General features: G+C 42.9%; 1 protein-coding gene across 3 annotated transcripts in view; it reads right to left on the bottom strand.

Annotated features, from left to right (window-relative positions):
- Ac76E (adenylate cyclase type 2 Ac76E) overlaps positions 1–18,403 on the bottom strand; it is a 1,381,264-nt gene that overhangs the window by 562,114 nt on the left and 800,747 nt on the right. For all 3 annotated transcript variants that reach the window (XR_011018659.1, XM_068228989.1, XM_068228988.1), the window contains one exon: positions 5,919–6,254. Coding sequence is in view for 2 of the 3 variants with exons in the window: in XM_068228989.1 (XP_068085090.1) it covers positions 5,919–6,254 (336 nt within the window). In the remaining variant the exon portion in view is untranslated. The remainder of the gene's footprint in view (positions 1–5,918; positions 6,255–18,403) is intronic.

Below are 18,403 nucleotides of genomic sequence, written 5' to 3'. Positions count from 1 at the left end.
GCATTGACTCGCATTAGCTCTCGTAGTGGTGCTTAAGTGAAACAATGCATTGACTCACATTAGCTCTCGTAGTGGTGCTTAAGTGAAACAACGCATTGACTCACATTAGCTCTCGTAGTGGTGCTTAAGTGAAACAATGCATTGACTCACATTAGCTCTCGTAGTGGTGCTCAAGTGAAACAACGCATTGACTCACATTAGCGCTCGTAGTGGTGCTTAAGTGAAACAATGCATTGACTCACATTAGCTCTCGTAGTGGTGCTTAAGTGAAACAATGCATTGACTCACATTAGCGCTCGTAGTGGTGCTTAAGTGAAACAATGCATTGACTCGCATTAGCTCTCGTAGTGGTGCTTAAGTGAAACAATGCATTGACTCGCATTAGCTCTCGTAGTGGTGCTTAAGTGAAACAATGCATTGACTCGCATTAGCTCTCGTAGTGCTGCTCAAGTGAAACAACGCATTGACTCACATTAGCGCTCGTAGTGGTGCTTAAGTGAAACAATGCATTGACTCACATTAGCTCTCGTAGTGGTGCTTAAGTGAAACAATGCATTGACTCACATTAGCTCTCGTAGTGGTGCTTAAGTGAAACAATGCATTGACTCACATTAGCTCTCGTAGTGGTGCTTAAGTGAAACAATGCATTGACTCACATTAGCGCTCGTAGTGGTGCTTAAGTGAAACAATGCATTGACTCACATTAGCTCTCGTAGTGGTGCTTAAGTGAAACAATGCATTGACTCTCATTAGCTCTCGTAGTGGTGCTTAAGTGAAACAATGCATTGACTCACATTAGCGCTCGTAGTGGTGCTCAAGTGAAACAATGCATTGACTCGCATTAGCTCTCGTAGTGGTGCTTAAGTGAAACAATGCATTGACTCACATTAGCTCTCGTAGTGGTGCTTAAGTGAAATAATGCATTGACTCACATTAGCGATTGTAGTGGTGCTCAAGTGAAACAATGCATTGACTCGCATTAGCTCTCGTAGTGGTGCTTAAGTGAAACAATGCATTGACTCACATTAGCTCTCGTAGTGGTGCTTAAGTGAAATAATGCATTGACTCACATTAGCGATTGTAGTAATAGAAAAAGGCAAACTGCTAATCGAATCGACCGGATAACAATGATTAAGAAAATAATTTAATTTTTAGGAATAAGTAATGGTCCGCCTCTGTGGTGTAGTGATTAGTGTGATTAGCTGCCACCCCCCGAGGCCCGGCTTCGATTCCCGGCTCTGCCACGAAATTTGAAAAGAGCTACGAGGGCTGGAACGTGATCCACTCAGCCTCGGGAGGTCAACTGAGTAGAGGTGGGTTCGATTCCCACCTCAGCCATCCTCGAAGTGGTTTTTCCGTGGTTTCGCACTTCTCGTCCAGGCAAATGCCGGGATGGTACCTAACTTAAGGTTACGGCCGCTTCCTTCCCTCTTCCTTGTCTGTCCCTTCCAAGCTTCCCATCCCTCCACAAGGCCCCTATTCAGCATAGCAGCTGAGGCCGCCTGGGCGAAGTACTGGTCATTTTCTCCAGTTGTATCCCCAGACCCAGAGTCTGAAGCTCCAGAACACTGCCCTTGAGGCGGTAGAGGTCGGATCCCTCGATGAGTCCGAGGGAAAAACCTACCCTGGAAGGTAAGCAGATTAAGAAAGAAGAAAGAAGGATGAAGTAAAGAATATATTCTCATACTGTACGGTATTATATTTTATTTTCCTAAAATTCGTAGCTCATATCCCTAGTATGTTTTCAACACTGAGTTGTATGCCTGAAGGGCTTGAGCAGTGGATGTTTTTTTGAGAGACTGTACATTTGATATGTTCGAACCTGTTTCTTCTTCTTGGTTCGATTGGGCCTAGTTTGCACTACGCTTGTTCAACTGCTGGGCTTTGAATTTTGTCCAGTATTGTCGAACTTTCTGCCGGTGTAACTCCTTTCTTTCATCTGTCCAGGCGGTAGCTTTAATCCGGGGGTTTTCCTGAAATACATGGCTTTATGTCGTACAGACCGTCTGTCTTGAAGATCTGATATTTCCAGTTCTTTCATGTCCTCAGTTTCTGTCAGCCAAGTGATACGAATCTTCTTGCTCTGCCAGAAGATGAACAGGCGATTAGTCAGTCTTTTGGAAGGCAGTCGTACTATATGGCCATAGAAAGCTACTCTCCTTTTCCTAAGACAATCAGAGAGCCTCTCTGTATGTTCGTAGAGCTCGAAATTGTGCTGTCTACGGAATTCCTCATCTTCCTTTACCTGACCTGAGATCTTCCTGAGAATTCTCCACTCCCTGACTTCCAGTTTCTCCATCAGACCTCTTCCGTTCAATGAAAGACACTCCGTGGCATACAGAGCTTCTAGTCATGTGAGTGACGTGTAGTGCTTCAGTTTCTGGTCGCGTGACAGGCATTTTTTGTTGTAAGTGTCCTTTGTCAGTCGATAGGCCAGTTTCAACTTGTTGACTCTCATGGACAATGATGCTCTTTGTAATAACTTTGGTTCAAACCATTCGAATCTGTCTGTTAATAAGCCATCGGGCTGAGACCATGTTGGCTGGTTCCATCCCGGCTCAACCTGACGGTACTTGAACGTGACAAATACGTCAGCCTCCTGTCAGTAGATTTATAGGCACGTAAATAAACTTTAGTGGAAAAAATCTGGCATCTTCGCGTCCCCGAAAAAGTAGAGAGAGGGACATTATTATTATTATTATTATCGTTATTGTTATTATTGCATGTACATCATGTACCTCCGCAATACTATATTTGCAACTAGCTCTGTGTCCTCGTTTAGTTCCATACCTCTTATCTTTAAAAGTAAAACTCAACACCATTATCTCCCTCTGTCTCTTACCCTCCATTTCAGAGTTCATTGTTCTCCTCGGTTTGCCTCATATGACCCCAAAATCGAAACCGTTTTATGTATACCCTATACAGCTTTATACACAGAGTTCATTCTTAACTTAGTCTTTATCTTCTCATTCCGTGTACCCTCCTGCCATTTTCCCACCAGTTTGTACCAACAATCATTCTCGCTGTTTTCATGGCTGTTACTTATTAATAATATATCCAGAGTATAAAAACAAAAGAGAGAGAAAGAGAGAGAAATCTACAAATGTATTGTTAGATTTTCATCTTGTTGCAACAAGACACAAGTAAACTAAAATTCAATGTTTTAGTCGTTTGATTTCTTAATATTCGCATACGTCTCGCACTTCAAGTTTTCAACTTACATTTTTGGAAAACGGTGAGATATATGTCAGACCTTCTTCTTCTTCTTTTTCCGATAAAATAAATAATAATCGTATGGCCTCAGCTACCGTGTGCAGACATTTCAATTTGACGCCATCTGGCTGTCTGCTCGTCAATTTCGACGTTCCGTTTTACTCTAGGCCCCCACTAGATGGCAGACCGAGTAAACCGAAACTCTCTTGGACGTCTATGGCTGAGATTTAATTAATTTTGTCGGGTAAACACCAAATGTGTCACCAGAGATCTTTTACATGCCGACATCGTACGACATGGAGTGTCGAATGGACTTTTTTCCGCCCTTCAAAAATCCGACTACCTCTGCCGGGTTTGAACCCGCTATCTTGGGATCCGGAGGCCGACACTCTACCGCTGATCCACAGAGGCAGCCTCTTTTTCCGATGCACTCTCCTTACAGAAGATGGCGACCACCGTGGAGTAATTTTTCCTATTTTCTATTTCTCAAATTAGAGTTGCCCTGGTATGGATGTTTAACCACTGTTGGGGGTTCCACGCCCAGGTTACTCTTCTCCACCGTGCTGGGTTGTTCAGGAGCTAAAGTTGGCGGGTTGGATCCCGGTTCAGTTCGGTGGTACGTGGAGGTGCTCAAATAATTCAGCCACATGTTGGTAGATTTACTGGTATATTAAAAAACTCTAGCGAGACAAAATTCCAGCAACTTGGCGTCTCTATAATCCGTCAAAGTAGTTAGTGGGACGTAATACCAATAACATCATTACTATTATTATATTCTCTGTTCACGCCCTCGTTTCCCTTCAAGCTTGCCTTCTCTGGTCTCTTGTGCCTGTTTCAAATTTCAGCCGGGTGAGAAATGGAATAAATGAATGAACGAAGTCCCCATCTAGTGGCGAGGATTGGAAATGTGCCGACTGCCGAAGCCTGTCGCACTCCTCTGGGGCAATGATTAATGACTAACAGATGAAATGGAATGATACTGGAGAGTGTTGCTGGAATGAAAGATGACAAGGAAAACTGGGGTACCCGGGGAAAAAACTGACCCGCCTCCGCTTTATATAACACAAATCTCTCTTGCAGTGACCGGAATTTGAACCACGGAATCCAGCGATGAGAGGCGGCGCACTGCCGCCTGAGCCTCGGAGGCCTTTTCTAGTCTGTTGTAGCAGGCTGAATTTGTCATTTGGAGGATGTAGCTGAAAGTCTATTTCCTACGCTTTGTGAGGGTTAAGGCTACGCATGACTTTTTGGCACGGCAGAGCAACTCCTTGTTGGCGATGTGGCCTACCCATGGATCTTGAACATTCTGCGGTACATCCGCATTTCAAAAGCCTGAAGTTGGTTCATTGGCGAAAACTTTTGTGTCCATCCTTCGAATTTGTAAAGCAGCACCTGTTGACGCAAGTGCGATTACAGGTATAACTTAAAAACAATATTCTCTCACCCATGGGTAATTAATGTAAATATCGAGCTCGAATTATTATGGTTATTATTATTGTTTTACGATCGTGATTATTATTATTATTATTATTATTATTATTATTATTATTATTATTATTATTATTATTATTATTGTACAGTTGTGAAGTGTTACATACATTTAGTATTAGTATTATTTACGTAGTTAATTTATATGTACGGACGATATGATCGCGCTGTTTGTGAGGTTATATCATGAAACATTTTTTGCTGTTTGTTTTACGTCGTACCGACACAGATAGGTCTTATGGCGACGATGGGAGAGGAATGGCATAGGAATGGGTAGGAAGCGGCCGTGGCCTTAATTGAGGTACACCCCCAGCATTTGCCTGGTGTGAAAATGGGAAACCACGGAAAACCATCTTCAGGGCTGCCGACAGTGGGGTTCGAACCCACTATCTCCCGGATGCGAGCTCTCAGCTGAGCGCTCCCAACCGCATGGCCAACTTGCCCGGTTGTCGTGAAACAAATGATATACATAGATATTCAAATGAGTTCAGTTAATGTAAATACAGTACCTGTAAATTAATTTATTCTTACCTGTATAATTTGTAATCCGTAATTGTGAGACACACTGTAACTTCAAGAATGGTATAAGTAGGTGAGAATGAGAAGATTCTGTAGACTATTTCTATGTATTAAGCACTCTGGAGTATTCAGGAAACTAGTTTTTTTGGTAACGTAACTTTCTAGACGCCTGACCAGGCACCTCTTGACGGTGAAGTTACAGTTGTTATTGTTGAGTTACTGAAGTTGTGATTTGGAAGTTATGGGAAGAGACGTTGCTGACATGCCAAGTTAAGGCAGTCTCCATGTTGAATTGATCAGTAGTCATCTGTTTTATTTGTGCTCCAAGGTTGTAATGTCCATGTGCTGTTTTATTCGGTTGTTCTTAATAATGACGGCTTGTTGATATTCTTGAAGTGAAGTGTTTTGATACTGCGATTTAGGTTATGTGTGTGTTTTGTGTATATATGTGAATTAAACTAATTGTACCAACTGACAGCATCTCGTGTGCGTCTGTGTAGATACGTTACGGTGATGTTTAAAACTTTACGATACGCCAACAATTTTTTAATTGGAGGTCACGATTACACACAATAATTTCAGAAACAACCTCCTTGCGGTACCGATTCTGGATTTGATTTCTACATCTAGATACCATTCATGTCTTATCTAGCATATACACTCCAGTGAGTACGGTAGTTGAGTATAAGAACACTTACCTGGAGGTAAAATGTGCTGGTGTCTTCGTCCGGTGATTCCCGGCGAGTGATGGCGATAGCTAGGTGAGCTCCAGTGAGAACTGCGGCTAGTATCAATGCGAGTACTCTCGAGAGTGGCATCATGGTGTGTACGGCAAGGAGCAGAGAGAATAAGGGCAACGGAGCTGTCTGCGAGCCCAGCAAGAGAACACCAGCTCCCAGAGATACGACCGTAACCAGGGCGGCCACTAGAGCCATTGTATCAGAATGTTGTAAGCATGGGGACTGTCCGGCAAGCAGCACTGCCATTACAGTGGCTGTCATTACTGCCAGTATCAAGGCGGGAAACAGCTTCACCTGCAACATGAGAAATAGCTAACTAATGAGTTCGCCAAAGATCAACCGAGGATAAACATATTGGACACTACATTCAAAGCTGCTTTTCTCTAACGGAGGTAAGCTGAATGTAGTAAGGATATCTAATTTACATGCTGCAATAAGAGGAGGATAATTACTGGCACAAAGAGGTGGGAACAATGACAAGGTGATCTTTATAATGAAGATAGAGAGGCATGGATTGGAACGGTCATGCAGTCTAGTGTAGGTTACTGTGTGTATGTTTCGAAGCATTTTATCGATTCATTCAACTGTCCGAATTAATCGAATCACAGCAACGGCGAGCTCACACCGAACGAGTCAGCTGACTCGCAGCAGACAGTGCTGAGTAGTGCACACGTGGATCAGTGAGACACAACACACGTACGGTTGGTTATCAGAACACTGGTTATTGGTGGGGAGCAAAACTTCCTCTGCAAACGAGACATAAAGAGGCATGGCTCAATGAAAGAATTATACGCTTCTGGATTTATTACGGACTCTCACTCTCAGCTCATTTGAAAACAATGCACACACTTCCATTTCCACTAACAGGGAGATTTAAATAATAGTTGAATTGATTTGCAGTGTAACAAAAGTAGTTAAATTATAATGCCACAGTAGATAGGCTAATTATTCTAATGAATTTTGGTATTATAACTTAATTGACATTCGGCAATTGATTCAGCTGAACTCTCTAGCTTACACTGTAACCATGAGTCATGTTCATGGCCACTCAGAAATATATGTTTTATATTAGGAAGAACTGCTCAGTATTCTCTCGGTTCGTATATCACATTATTGCACAAGGCTTCAATCATCAAATCACGAGATCACCAGTTGTACGTGGACGGATACTTTTACATTTAATTCTGTATACTTATTTAATGTTGTCAATGTGGGGGGAAAGGTTTTGCAACATCAAAATTTGATGCGAGGAGGTGGCGGCTGCAAGAGAAACCTGAATCTGAATGCTGGATGACAGGCACAGAAGAGCAGTTCATAGAATAAAGACCAGATGGGAGCAGTGAGCATTGAATGTTGTTGCTTCCTACCGGTGAACACATTTGTTATAAGAACAGCGATTTATGTGCCATGTATCGGACCACTGAATCAATTTTTAACGTGAACAGGATAAAATGAATCGATTCAGAAAAATGAATCGAATATTCCATCACTAATGCAGTCAACTACCGATTATCTGGATGTGCATTAACCTGTTCGGGGATTAACCGTGGAAGTTCTTCCTCGTCACGATGTTTTGCATTCTTGTGAACTGAACTTAAACTCCGTAAAATCTGCACTCCACCAGAAGCAACACTGCATAGCACTACGTGTATTCCAGTCGCCTAATACTTAGCTCATGCAGTGCTTTCGCCGGATTTCTGCGATTATTTCTGGACAACGATATTCACACCACAATTTTTCGTTATTATTTGGGTCTGAGGCTTGAATTCCCTGGTCATATACTTGAGAGTCCTGAAGACGTCGTGGGTTCTGTTTCGCATGGCAAGGCGCTGAAGCTCGGAAGGTGCTTTTGTCACGGTCACAGGCTCGTTTGATGGTTGATCTGGTGCAGTCAATAAACGCAGACCACATCACCTAGGTTGCTTTTAATACGATGCCTTTTTCCTTCTAATTGTAAAGAGGCATCTGTCATTAAGTGCTTCTTTTTTTGTTAACTTGAATTGTTTTACTCACCCCAACAGCTTCTCAAAGCAGTCCTTGGTATTTTGAGAATAGAGTTTGACATCACGACCACTTCTTCCCAGGTTAGTCTTTGGAGGTCTTACTGGAAAGCGTGTGTCTCCCGGAATTCCGGTAACACCTGTTTTTCACTCTTCCGCAGAAACCGAAGCTTTCGAAAGAATGTTCCCAAGAGCAGTTTGTGGTCGGAGTCACAGTCTCTATCCGGCCTAGCCTTAATATTCTTCATGAAAGTCCTCCGTCTCTTCCTGATCAACATATCGAAATAACGTTATGTGACAATGTTGAGGGGAGAAACACTGACCATATATCACTTAGAACGAAAATTCTTTGATACAGTTCATGGAATATTGAACCTTCTGGTCAGAGTTCTAAGACGAGATATTACCACATAGCGGTTTTTTTAGGCGCAACGAAGATCTAGTCACTCTGGTTTCGATATTTATTACTGAGGATGATCCAGGTCGACAGTCTTCGTGGATGTTGTCGGAATATGTATTCATTGTGAGGAGATCGCTAACTATTTCAAACTAGATGCGGAGTTCTCCCCTTCCATTCCTTATTCCTAATCCGAACGCACCGTCTGTGCCTTTCAGATGGTTTTCTGCACTTTTTACTACTTAGGCGTTGAAGTCACCAATTTCAAAAACATATCACTTCAATAGACAGGTCTTCTAGAGCATCATTGATTGTCTCCAAATATTTATCAGGAGCTTCCGTTGTTGGCATGTGGAATTGTATTAGATGTAGTTCCCTTGGCTTTGCTACAAGGGTGATCTTTATAACTCTGTCGTTTACGGGTTCATAAAAGTGCACAATGCGATCGACTACCTTGCTGACAAGAAATTGAGTTTCATTATTCTGATATTTGTGCCCATGATATGTATACCTGCTGGTGTTCTGCATGAGAATTACCTTCATCATTCCAGTGTGATTCAGATAAGCCACAAATATCGATCTCCTCTCGCTCTAGGAGATTTAGCTTTACTATCTAAAGTGGACCTCTGACATACCACGTAACAGTGATGATGTTCTTTCTCAGATGCAGCTTAGTTGTGGGACCAGTCACGAATTTCGCATGTGGGGTCTTTCCCTCCACCCCTACATGGTAGGTAACCCATTTCACACTGCCTGATCTGAAGTCAGTTCAGCCCCGGTTGCTAGACGTGTCGGTTGCCAAAACTGTTCGTGTGGTAGTGCATTCATAAAACACTCTTTTAGGAATATAACCAGATGGTTTCTCCTGACCTGTTGCGTTGACAAGTTGTATGTAAGGGTAGTTTCCTACCCTAGGACCAAGGAGTGCCCTTCATTAGCAGCCACCACTGACATGGAGAACAGACGCTGCAAGATGGACTTAGAATGGCATATCCTCCACTCAAGGGCCCCTGAGCCTCTCCTAAACAGGCTTATCCGTTCAAAGTCGTTGACCTCTTTAGGGGTCGAATTATTTTCCGCCTCTCGACACTCCCCGTGATCTTTTAGCGCAATTAATGATAAAAAGAGCTTATTCCGAGAGAATACTAATGATTTTAAATTGATGACCAAAGTCTTACACTTTGTTGTCCATGAAATGTATAGTAGGATGTAGGTTTTCTTCGGTTGTGGTAGGGGTTTATCTTATATACGATTATATGAAAAACTACAGCCTGTTTCCAGTAATTCGACCGGGTCAGAAATGGAATGAATGAAGCGCCCATTGAGCGGCGAGGATAGGAATTTTGCCGGCTGCAGAAGCCTGTCGCACTCCCCTGGAGCAATGATTAATGACTGACAGATGAAATGATATTGGAGAATGTTGCTGGAATGAAAGATGACAGGGAAAATTGGAGTATCCGGAAAAAAACCTGTCCCGCCTCCGCTTTGTCCAGCAAAATATCTCACATGGGTGACCGGGATTTGAACCACGGAACCCAGCGGTGAGATGCCAGCGCGTTGCTGCCTGAGTCATGGAGGCTCCTATACGATTATATATGGTAGAATATTATTAAACAGGCTGATTGAGATTAGAATCTTAAATTTAATTTTATGATTACTCGTCACTAAAGGTTGTGTGGATGTTGGTTCTATTGTTAGTGGCTGTATTTGCACAGAATTTGATGAAACAGAATTTATAAATTTACGTCATGACGCAGATGCTTGGCTGGTACCAGAAATAACAATGTTGAACCATCAATAACGCTAAACCTTATATCACTACGCACTAGTAATCAGTTGTTATTTTCACGACAAGTATACACCCTTGCCCCCACCAACATACGCTTATCGGAAACAGAAGCATAACTCACTGTAAAGAACAATAACTCTGTAAACTTTATATCTGTCAATATAACATAACGTTGTTCCGCCTAGAAAAACCGCTACCGAGCTCGATAGCTGCAGTCGCTTAAGTGCGGGCAGTATCCAGTAATCGGGAGATCGTGGGTTTCGAACCCCACTGTCGGCAGCCCTGAAAATGGTTTTCCGTGGTTTCCCATTTTTACACCAGGCAAATGCTGGGGCTATACCTTAATTAAGGCCACGGCCAATTCCTTCCCATTCCTAGGCCTTTCCTATCCCATCGTCGCCATAAGGCATATCTGTGTTGGTGCGACGTAAAAAAAAAAGAATAACTTCTACGTGATGATATTTCAGATTAGAACTCTGATCAGAAAAGTTCTGTCATTTGAGGTTTGCACGAACTATAGCAACGGATTTTAGTTCTAAGTGATACCTGTGCTGCGGGCCAGTATTTCTCCTAGCAACGGTGTAAATGAGGGCACATAAATTTATACAAATACGAAGAGCATGCGATGCTAGTTATAGATTTCAATCACAGCTTTCTGCACAAATAGGTATTTTAAGAAATATCCCCAGTGTACTCATGAGTAATACAGGAGATTGTGAACCTGAAATCAACACACACATTGTGATGGCAAAAAGCTCAAAGGTAAAACCAACCCGCCTATGGAAAGACATTGCTATTTGCATTTACACCAAAATCAGACTTCTCCGGACACTTACCTAACGTACTGCCACCTTATGGAGATGGTCCGTTAAGAAGGCCGACCGCCACTGCCTTCATGCAATGGAAATGTGGTGCTGTGGGTGGCTACTTTGAATACCCTGGACAGCACGTCACACCAATGAATCAACATTACGACAACTCAGAATCAAGACGAGACAGTCTACCAGCGTGAACCTGTGGTAACTCAGGTATTTCGGCCATATAGCCAGAAAAACATAGGCGTTGGAGAAATTGGTTGTAGAGGGAAAAGCTGATAGTCGTTGACCAAGAGGACGAGTGGACCGAATGAAGAGTATCATCGGACAGAACATGCATCAGTCCATCCATTTCGCCAAGACGCGACGCTTGGATATAAGTCATACGACGACTTGCTGGATGATGGCATCACATACACTTTCAGGGAGTTGACTGAGAGAAAGGACTTTTGAATACAATCTTACAGCTAAAATAATCGTATCATGATGTTGACAATCTCCGTTTAGAGTTAAGATCTATTTACAATGAAAATGTGAAAGATAACGCGAGGAAATTAATATAAACATTAACTAATCATTCACAGTGACAACAAACATTAAGTTAAACCTAAAAAATGGAGAAGAATTGGATGGTTCCACAATAAATGACTGCGATTTACGTTACAACCGAATATGTGTTAGCTCGTGTTTCGGTATCCTACATTTGAGAACTAGGAAATCTAGAAGTAGATGAACATGATTCTAAGATCATTCCAGCCAAAGGAGAATTATATCAGGGAATTTTCATAACCCTGAGTACAAAGGGCACTAGGAAAGTTTTGCAATGCGCAAAAAATGGTTGGCTGGACACAGGTGTTATGGTGAGGGATGCAAAGAGGGGTAAAAACCGGTCTAGAAGACAGCAAGGCGCGATCTTCACACCAGTTGCTACCAAGCAGTGGGATTGAAAGCAAGTTAAGATGTGAGTGTGGCCTAAAGGTGAATATCGCGCAATTATCCGCTACAATTTTGCGCGTGGATTAACTGTTGACCAGTGCCTGGAGGAAATGACTCCTGTGCTGGGGAAACACTGTCCACATCGGACAATAATTTTCCGCTGGTACAAAGAGTTCCAGAGGGGAAATATTAGGGTTGAATACGATCCTCGTTCTGAGCAACCGTGTGGATCAGTGACTGAGGAAAACATTGAAGCTGTGAGGAAGATGTTGCAGCAAGAGAGGCGGTTGACATATCGGCAGGTAGAAGAGATCCTCCACATCCCTGCATCAGCTATTCATTCAATTTTACACCACCATCTCCATGTTAGAAAGGTTTGTTCCCTTTGGGTGCTCCATTCACTTTCAGAGGAACAAAGGGAACATCGAGTGAAATGGTGCCGAGAAATGCTAAAACAGTTTAAAAATGGGACTTCGCGTAACGTCAATAGCATTAATACTGTGTCAAGAAAATAAGGTGAAATTCCTTACGTTTCGTAGAGAACTGTGCTCTGCGTCCTCAGAAGAAAACTCGACTGTCCACTAGAAAGGCTTCTTAAACAATTACTCTAAAATTTGGACGATATAATAGAAGTGGAAATGGTACGTTCATTCGCCATCAGATGGCTCCCAGGACGAATTTGCTTTCGAAGCGAAAGCTGACCGAACCATTAGAATCCCTTAAGCGGTTCACATAACGTGTGTACGTAACATATGATATAGACACAATCCTGGAATGAAACATGTGGCAACGAGAAACGTACGAATTTGGAAAACATCGAGACGAAATAACAATAGTGAAAGGACAGGGAAGGGAACTACCTGCGTAAATTCTTAATGGCTATCAACCAGGTATTACTTAATTGATAGCCGGTGTCCCTGTTGAAATGGTTAGGATTTCTACGTATTTCCACAGTTTCCCGTATAATCTTGGACCTGTAGTGTCTAGTGCGAGTAAGAGATCGAGCATCTTGGAACACGACATCTTGACCCGACGATAGAGCGTGCTCAGCTATGGCCGATTTGTCTGGTTGGTTGAGACGAATATTACGTTCGTGTTCTTTGATACGGGTACCAATGTTCCGGCATGTTTGGCCGATGTATACCTTACTGCAAGTACAGGGAACTTCCTATACCCCAGAATGTAAAAGTGGGGACAATTTGTCCTTGGTTTTACTCAGGCTGTGAGCAATTTTAATGGCGGTGTCAAACACTGTTTTTATATTGTGTTTGCGGAGGACCTTGGCAATTCGATCTGTGGTGTTGTGAATGTAAGGCAAGTAGGCAGTTCCCTTCACGTCTTCCTTCTGTGAGCTTTGCTTGGCCGTTTCTCTGGGATGCAGGGCTCAATGAATCTGCAAATCGCTGTAACCAGTACCCTTGAACGTGACATATCCACCTGGATATGTGATGGCTCACAAATTCATCTCGCCCTCTTGGCGAGTGTCGTGAGAATGCCTTGTTTTTGTGCTGGATGGTTGTGAAAATCTTCATGAAGATAGCGATTTGTGTGCGTAGGCTTACGATAGACGGTATGCCCTAAGGAGCCGTCCAGTTTCTTTCTTACCAGAACATCCACGAATGGAAGGCATCCGTCCGACTCCATCTCCATAGTGAATTTTATTGAAGGATGTTGCTGATTTAGGTGGTTTACAAATAGATGAAGTTTCTCAGGACCTTCTGTCCACACCACAAACGCATCATCAACATACCTCCACCATATCATAGGTTTGACGGGCGCCGAAGCAATAGCCTCCTCCTCAAAATGCTCTATAAATGAATTAGCCACTATGGGTGAGAGTGGACTTCCCATAGCCACCCCGTCGGTCTGTTCGTAAAAATTCTCACCCCACAAGAAATAGCTGGAAGTCATGCATTGGTAAACTAGCTTAGTAATGTCCTCGGAGAACAGATGTTCAATGAGAGACATGCCCGATTCAATCGGCACTTCAGTAAACAAGGACTCCACATCGAAACTCACCAAAAGTGCATTAGATTGAAGGGTTATGGTTGACAGCTTGTTGACGAAATACAGAGAGTCCCTGACGTATGATTCAATACGTCCTATGTGTGGCTGAAGCAATTTGCTTAGGTATTTAGCCAGAGCATACGTAGGAGAACCTATCGCACTAACAATAGGTCTGAGGGGAACATCTTTTTTTATGGATCTTAGGCAGTCCATATAATCTACGTGGCACTGCATCCCCCGGGGGCAGATGTTTAGCCTCCTCGTTTGGAATTGAAGATTGCCTTAAGAGATTCACGGTGGCGTTGGACACACGAGTGGGGGGGGGGTCACGTGAGCTAATTCTGCAAACAGGCTCTAACAATATAGCCGAGATCTTATTCTTATACTCGTCGGTGTCCATACCCACTATCGCATTACCCTTATCAGCTGAGAGAATGATCAGTTCAGAATCATCTTTAAGTTCCTTCAGTGCTCTCCTTTCGTCTCTTGTTAAATTGGGCGCGGGTACAGCAGCAGACCTTATGAGTCTCACACATTCCTGTCTTAACTCCTCAGGCTCATCCGTACATAGTTTGCGGATGGCTGCCCCAACGGAAGTAATTAACTCCTCAGTGGGAATTTTAGAGGGAGCGACGGCGAAATTAAGACCCATACCTAGAGCTGCCGTTTGGTTCTCGTCCAAGGATATCTTGGAAAATTGACGATAGTTTTACTAGCATCCGGGTTCGTGCGAGAGACCACCTGTTTCTGAGCTAGACGGAGGAACTTTGATTTGTGTCTGAATGACACCTGCTTGAATTTTCGTTCAGCCTGTATAGTAGTAATGCGGTCGAAAGTCAACCACAATTCCCGCGAGAGTGTGTTGCTTAACAGCAGGTGTAAACGAAACAACTCTCGGGAGACTGAATCCAGTTCTCTACGAGTGTTATGCACTCTCTCGTTCACAAGAGCCTTGCTAGCGCGTTGATATATTCTCCTGGCCTTCGGTGTATTTAACGTGTGCTTCAGCTTCACTCAACTGGGAATGATGTTATGGTCCCTGCATCTCAGTAGAAAGCACAAAGAAGAAAGAAGAATAGATTTCTTTCTCCTTAATTTGCTGAATTTTGAAGCCTTCTTAAAAGTATCCTCCCGATAGAGGTCTATAAGTACGGGCCGTAAAAGCATCAACGGTAAAGTCAATAGCATTGTTACACGTGAGGAAACTTGGCTTTATTATTACGATGTCCCAACAAAATCCCAGAACAAAGTGTGGCTGTTTGAAGATGAGGGTACTCCTGTGACTGTGCGAAAGTCAAGGTCAGTGAAGAAAAGGATGATTGCAGTATTCTTCACTAAACGGGGCATTCTGTGCTAGAAACACAAAGGAAAGTTACTGCGAAGTGTTACAGTGAGACTTGTGTGCCTCAGGTCATCCAGGCTGTCAAGCAGCTCCGTCCAAGGTCACGGCTCAGCACTTGGTTCTTGCATCACGACAATGCTCCAGCACATCGTGCTAATGTAACAATGGATGTTCTTGCCAGATCAGGGTTGACTGTGCTTGATCACCCTCCATACTGTTCTGATTTTGCAACATGTGACTTCGCACTCTTCCCAGAAGTGAAGATGAAGCTGAAAGGGCGGCGTTTTGCATCCGACGAGGAGCTTCTGGCGGCATGGGATCATGAGTGTGAAAATGTAATCGAAGAAAAGTGGCAGAGTTGGTTCAGTGACTGGTATCGACGTATGGAGAAGTGTAATGAGTGTGGTGGAACTTATTTTGAAAAAGTCTAAAGCGTTCACTCACATTGCGAATCTTTCCTAGTGATCTTTGTAATGAATAGTATTTTTTGAATGTTAATAAAGTCAACGACGACTTTGAAATAAAACGATCAGTTTCTCATCAAACGACTCCATTTTAGCGCGTTTTTTTGTTCAGTCTTGGGCAGTGCGATTGGGCGACAGTGTTTCTTTCTCGAATCCCATCAGCATGAACATGAAAAGTTTTATTTTGCAACCTCTCACGTTAGCGTCTGGCGTTCGCGTTCGCGGATAGGGATTTTACAATGAATGCTTTCATTAAATATCATGGGTGCGATGTGTCATGTTTACGCTGCACTTGCGTTTAGTATTCATTGTGATTGGCCCTTTATTCCCCTTACTGCTGTATTTATTTAACCGTGAAACCAAAGCTATATATAATTAGATGAGCCTTGCTTGATGCCAGATGTTATTACTAGTCATAACTAGTAAATTATCGTTATTTCTCTTTAATATCAATGGAGCCAGTAGAGGTGTATTTACGTGCATGATTGTTTTGTGAAAATCACAATCCTGCGTCGGGTAAAAGGAATATTTACATGAATTCCCTAGTGTTTGAGTTAGAAACATAAACATAATTAGTACGCCAGCAAAAACGTGAATACAGGGTTGTATTGATGTGACAACATTCAAACTTAAGTGCAATGAAATCATGTGTTCACATTTAGGCTTGATGCTCCGCAACAAAAGATCCGATTCGAATGGTTGCGGTACCATTAGACTTAGGCAGGCAATTGTGCTTACCATTGTACGTGAATATTGATATCGAGTCATGCCGTATAACCTCTAATGTTACGTTGTATCCGAAGGCAAAAACAACAGAAAAGTCAATGTTCATTCGAACTCCCGAATTCATTGGCTGGGATACGAATCAAGGTCGTCTTGGTAAGAAGCCAGGCTATTATTATGGCTTCTAGTTGAGATGCCAGGCTTAGTTACTCAGACGGTTGAGGTGTTAGACCTTTGACCCCAACTTGACTGGTTCGATCCTGGCTCAGTCCAGTGGTATTTGAGGTGCGCAAATACGTCAGCCTCGTCTCGGTAGATTTAGTGGCACGTATAACTACTCCTGCGGGACAAAATTCCTGTACATCGATGCCTGTGAAGACTGTCAAAATGGTAGTTGGTGGAACGTAAAAACAATGAAATTATTATTATTATTATTATTATTATTATTATTATTATTATTATTATAATATTTGAGATGTTATTATTTTAGGAAATGCACTGCGCTGTTCACTACATTGGAAATACTTTGGCAGAACTGGGAATCTAACTCGAAGCCACTTGGATGGTAATCTATTAGACAGAGGAGTTTGAAAATTTACCCATAAAATAAGCTTTCAAAAGAATAGTGCATCATCAAGTCCAATTCTGTAGAGAGCGTTTGTCAACGTAATTTCCCTTGTGGTGGCAATTGCTAATGGAAGTAATCAAATTTCGAGTGAAGAATACCGTTGTGATGCCATCCAACAGAACGACTTCTCTGGCTCGTTTAGAATTTTACTCCAGCTGAGAGTAAATCACACAGTGAAAGGTTTGATCGTGGAACAGAACAGAATTTGATTTCCGTTTGCTGTGTGGGAATATATTCTTCACTGTCACATTATTGCCGTATCGGCGTGCCCTCCGGACGATAGAGGTGAAAGCGTCTCCATGGAAACGCTGAGAGTACCTTTCCACCGAGTGGTTCCGAGCACACACAGTCAAACGCAATGCCATTCCCTTCTTCTCATCGAATATGGATAAGGCGTGACATTCTATGGAGAGGGCACTTAACAGAACGTGTTCATATAAGCTGCGTCATCTCTTCGCTGTGAACTGCAAATGAAGACAAATCACAAGTACGAGTGGAAGAAAAAAATGAAATGGCGACGTAGGGAGAATAATAGGATTAAGTAATGATTTAGTTCCGCAAACAGCGCTATCATAACAAGATTAATATTCACAGCCGGAGGTTTTAAATACACGCATGACTACAATCTTGGGTTTCATATATCGAAACAAGGTAAAATTTAAAATTCTAAGAAGTTCCTCTAAATCTTTTCTTCAAAACCGTTTACCCTCCGCCTAAAGGGCAGTGTCCTGAATCATGAGAATTTGGGTCGGGGTGATACAACTGAGACGAGGACAAGTACCTCGCCCAGGCGACCTCACCTGCTATGCTGAACAGGGGCGTTGTGGGGGCGGATGGGAAGATTTGAAGGGATAGACAAGGAAGAGGGAAGGAAGTAACCTTAAGGTAGGAGAAGTCAGAAACCACTGAAAACCATTTCGAGGATGGCTGAGGTGGGAATCGAATTCCCCCTAATAAATTGGCCATTCCACGGCTGAGTGGACCCCGGTTTCAGCCCTCGTACCACTTTTTAAATGTCGTGACAGAGCCGGGAATTGAACCCAGTCCTTCAGGGGTGGAAGGTAATCACACTAAGCACTACCCCTAAATCTAACGCTAAAAACGCGAGAAACTAGTATTAAATGGACATGTTTTATTTGGTAGAGTTTTAAAGTCGCACTAACACATCGAATGTTTTCAGCGATCCATTGCCATTGCCTGTCACACACGTTCAAATACCCCAGGGGGCTGAATGACTCAGACGGCTGAGGCGCTGCCCTTCTGACCCCAACTTGGCAGGTTTGATCCTGGTCTAGTCCGGTGGTATTTGAAGGTGCTCAGATACGTCAGTCTCATGTCGGTA

Source organism: Anabrus simplex, chromosome 8 (assembly GCF_040414725.1).
Source record: "Anabrus simplex isolate iqAnaSimp1 chromosome 8, ASM4041472v1, whole genome shotgun sequence".
In the NCBI taxonomy this organism is placed as follows: Eukaryota; Metazoa; Arthropoda; class Insecta; order Orthoptera; family Tettigoniidae; genus Anabrus; species Anabrus simplex.
This window is presented reverse-complemented; position numbering and strand designations above follow the sequence as displayed.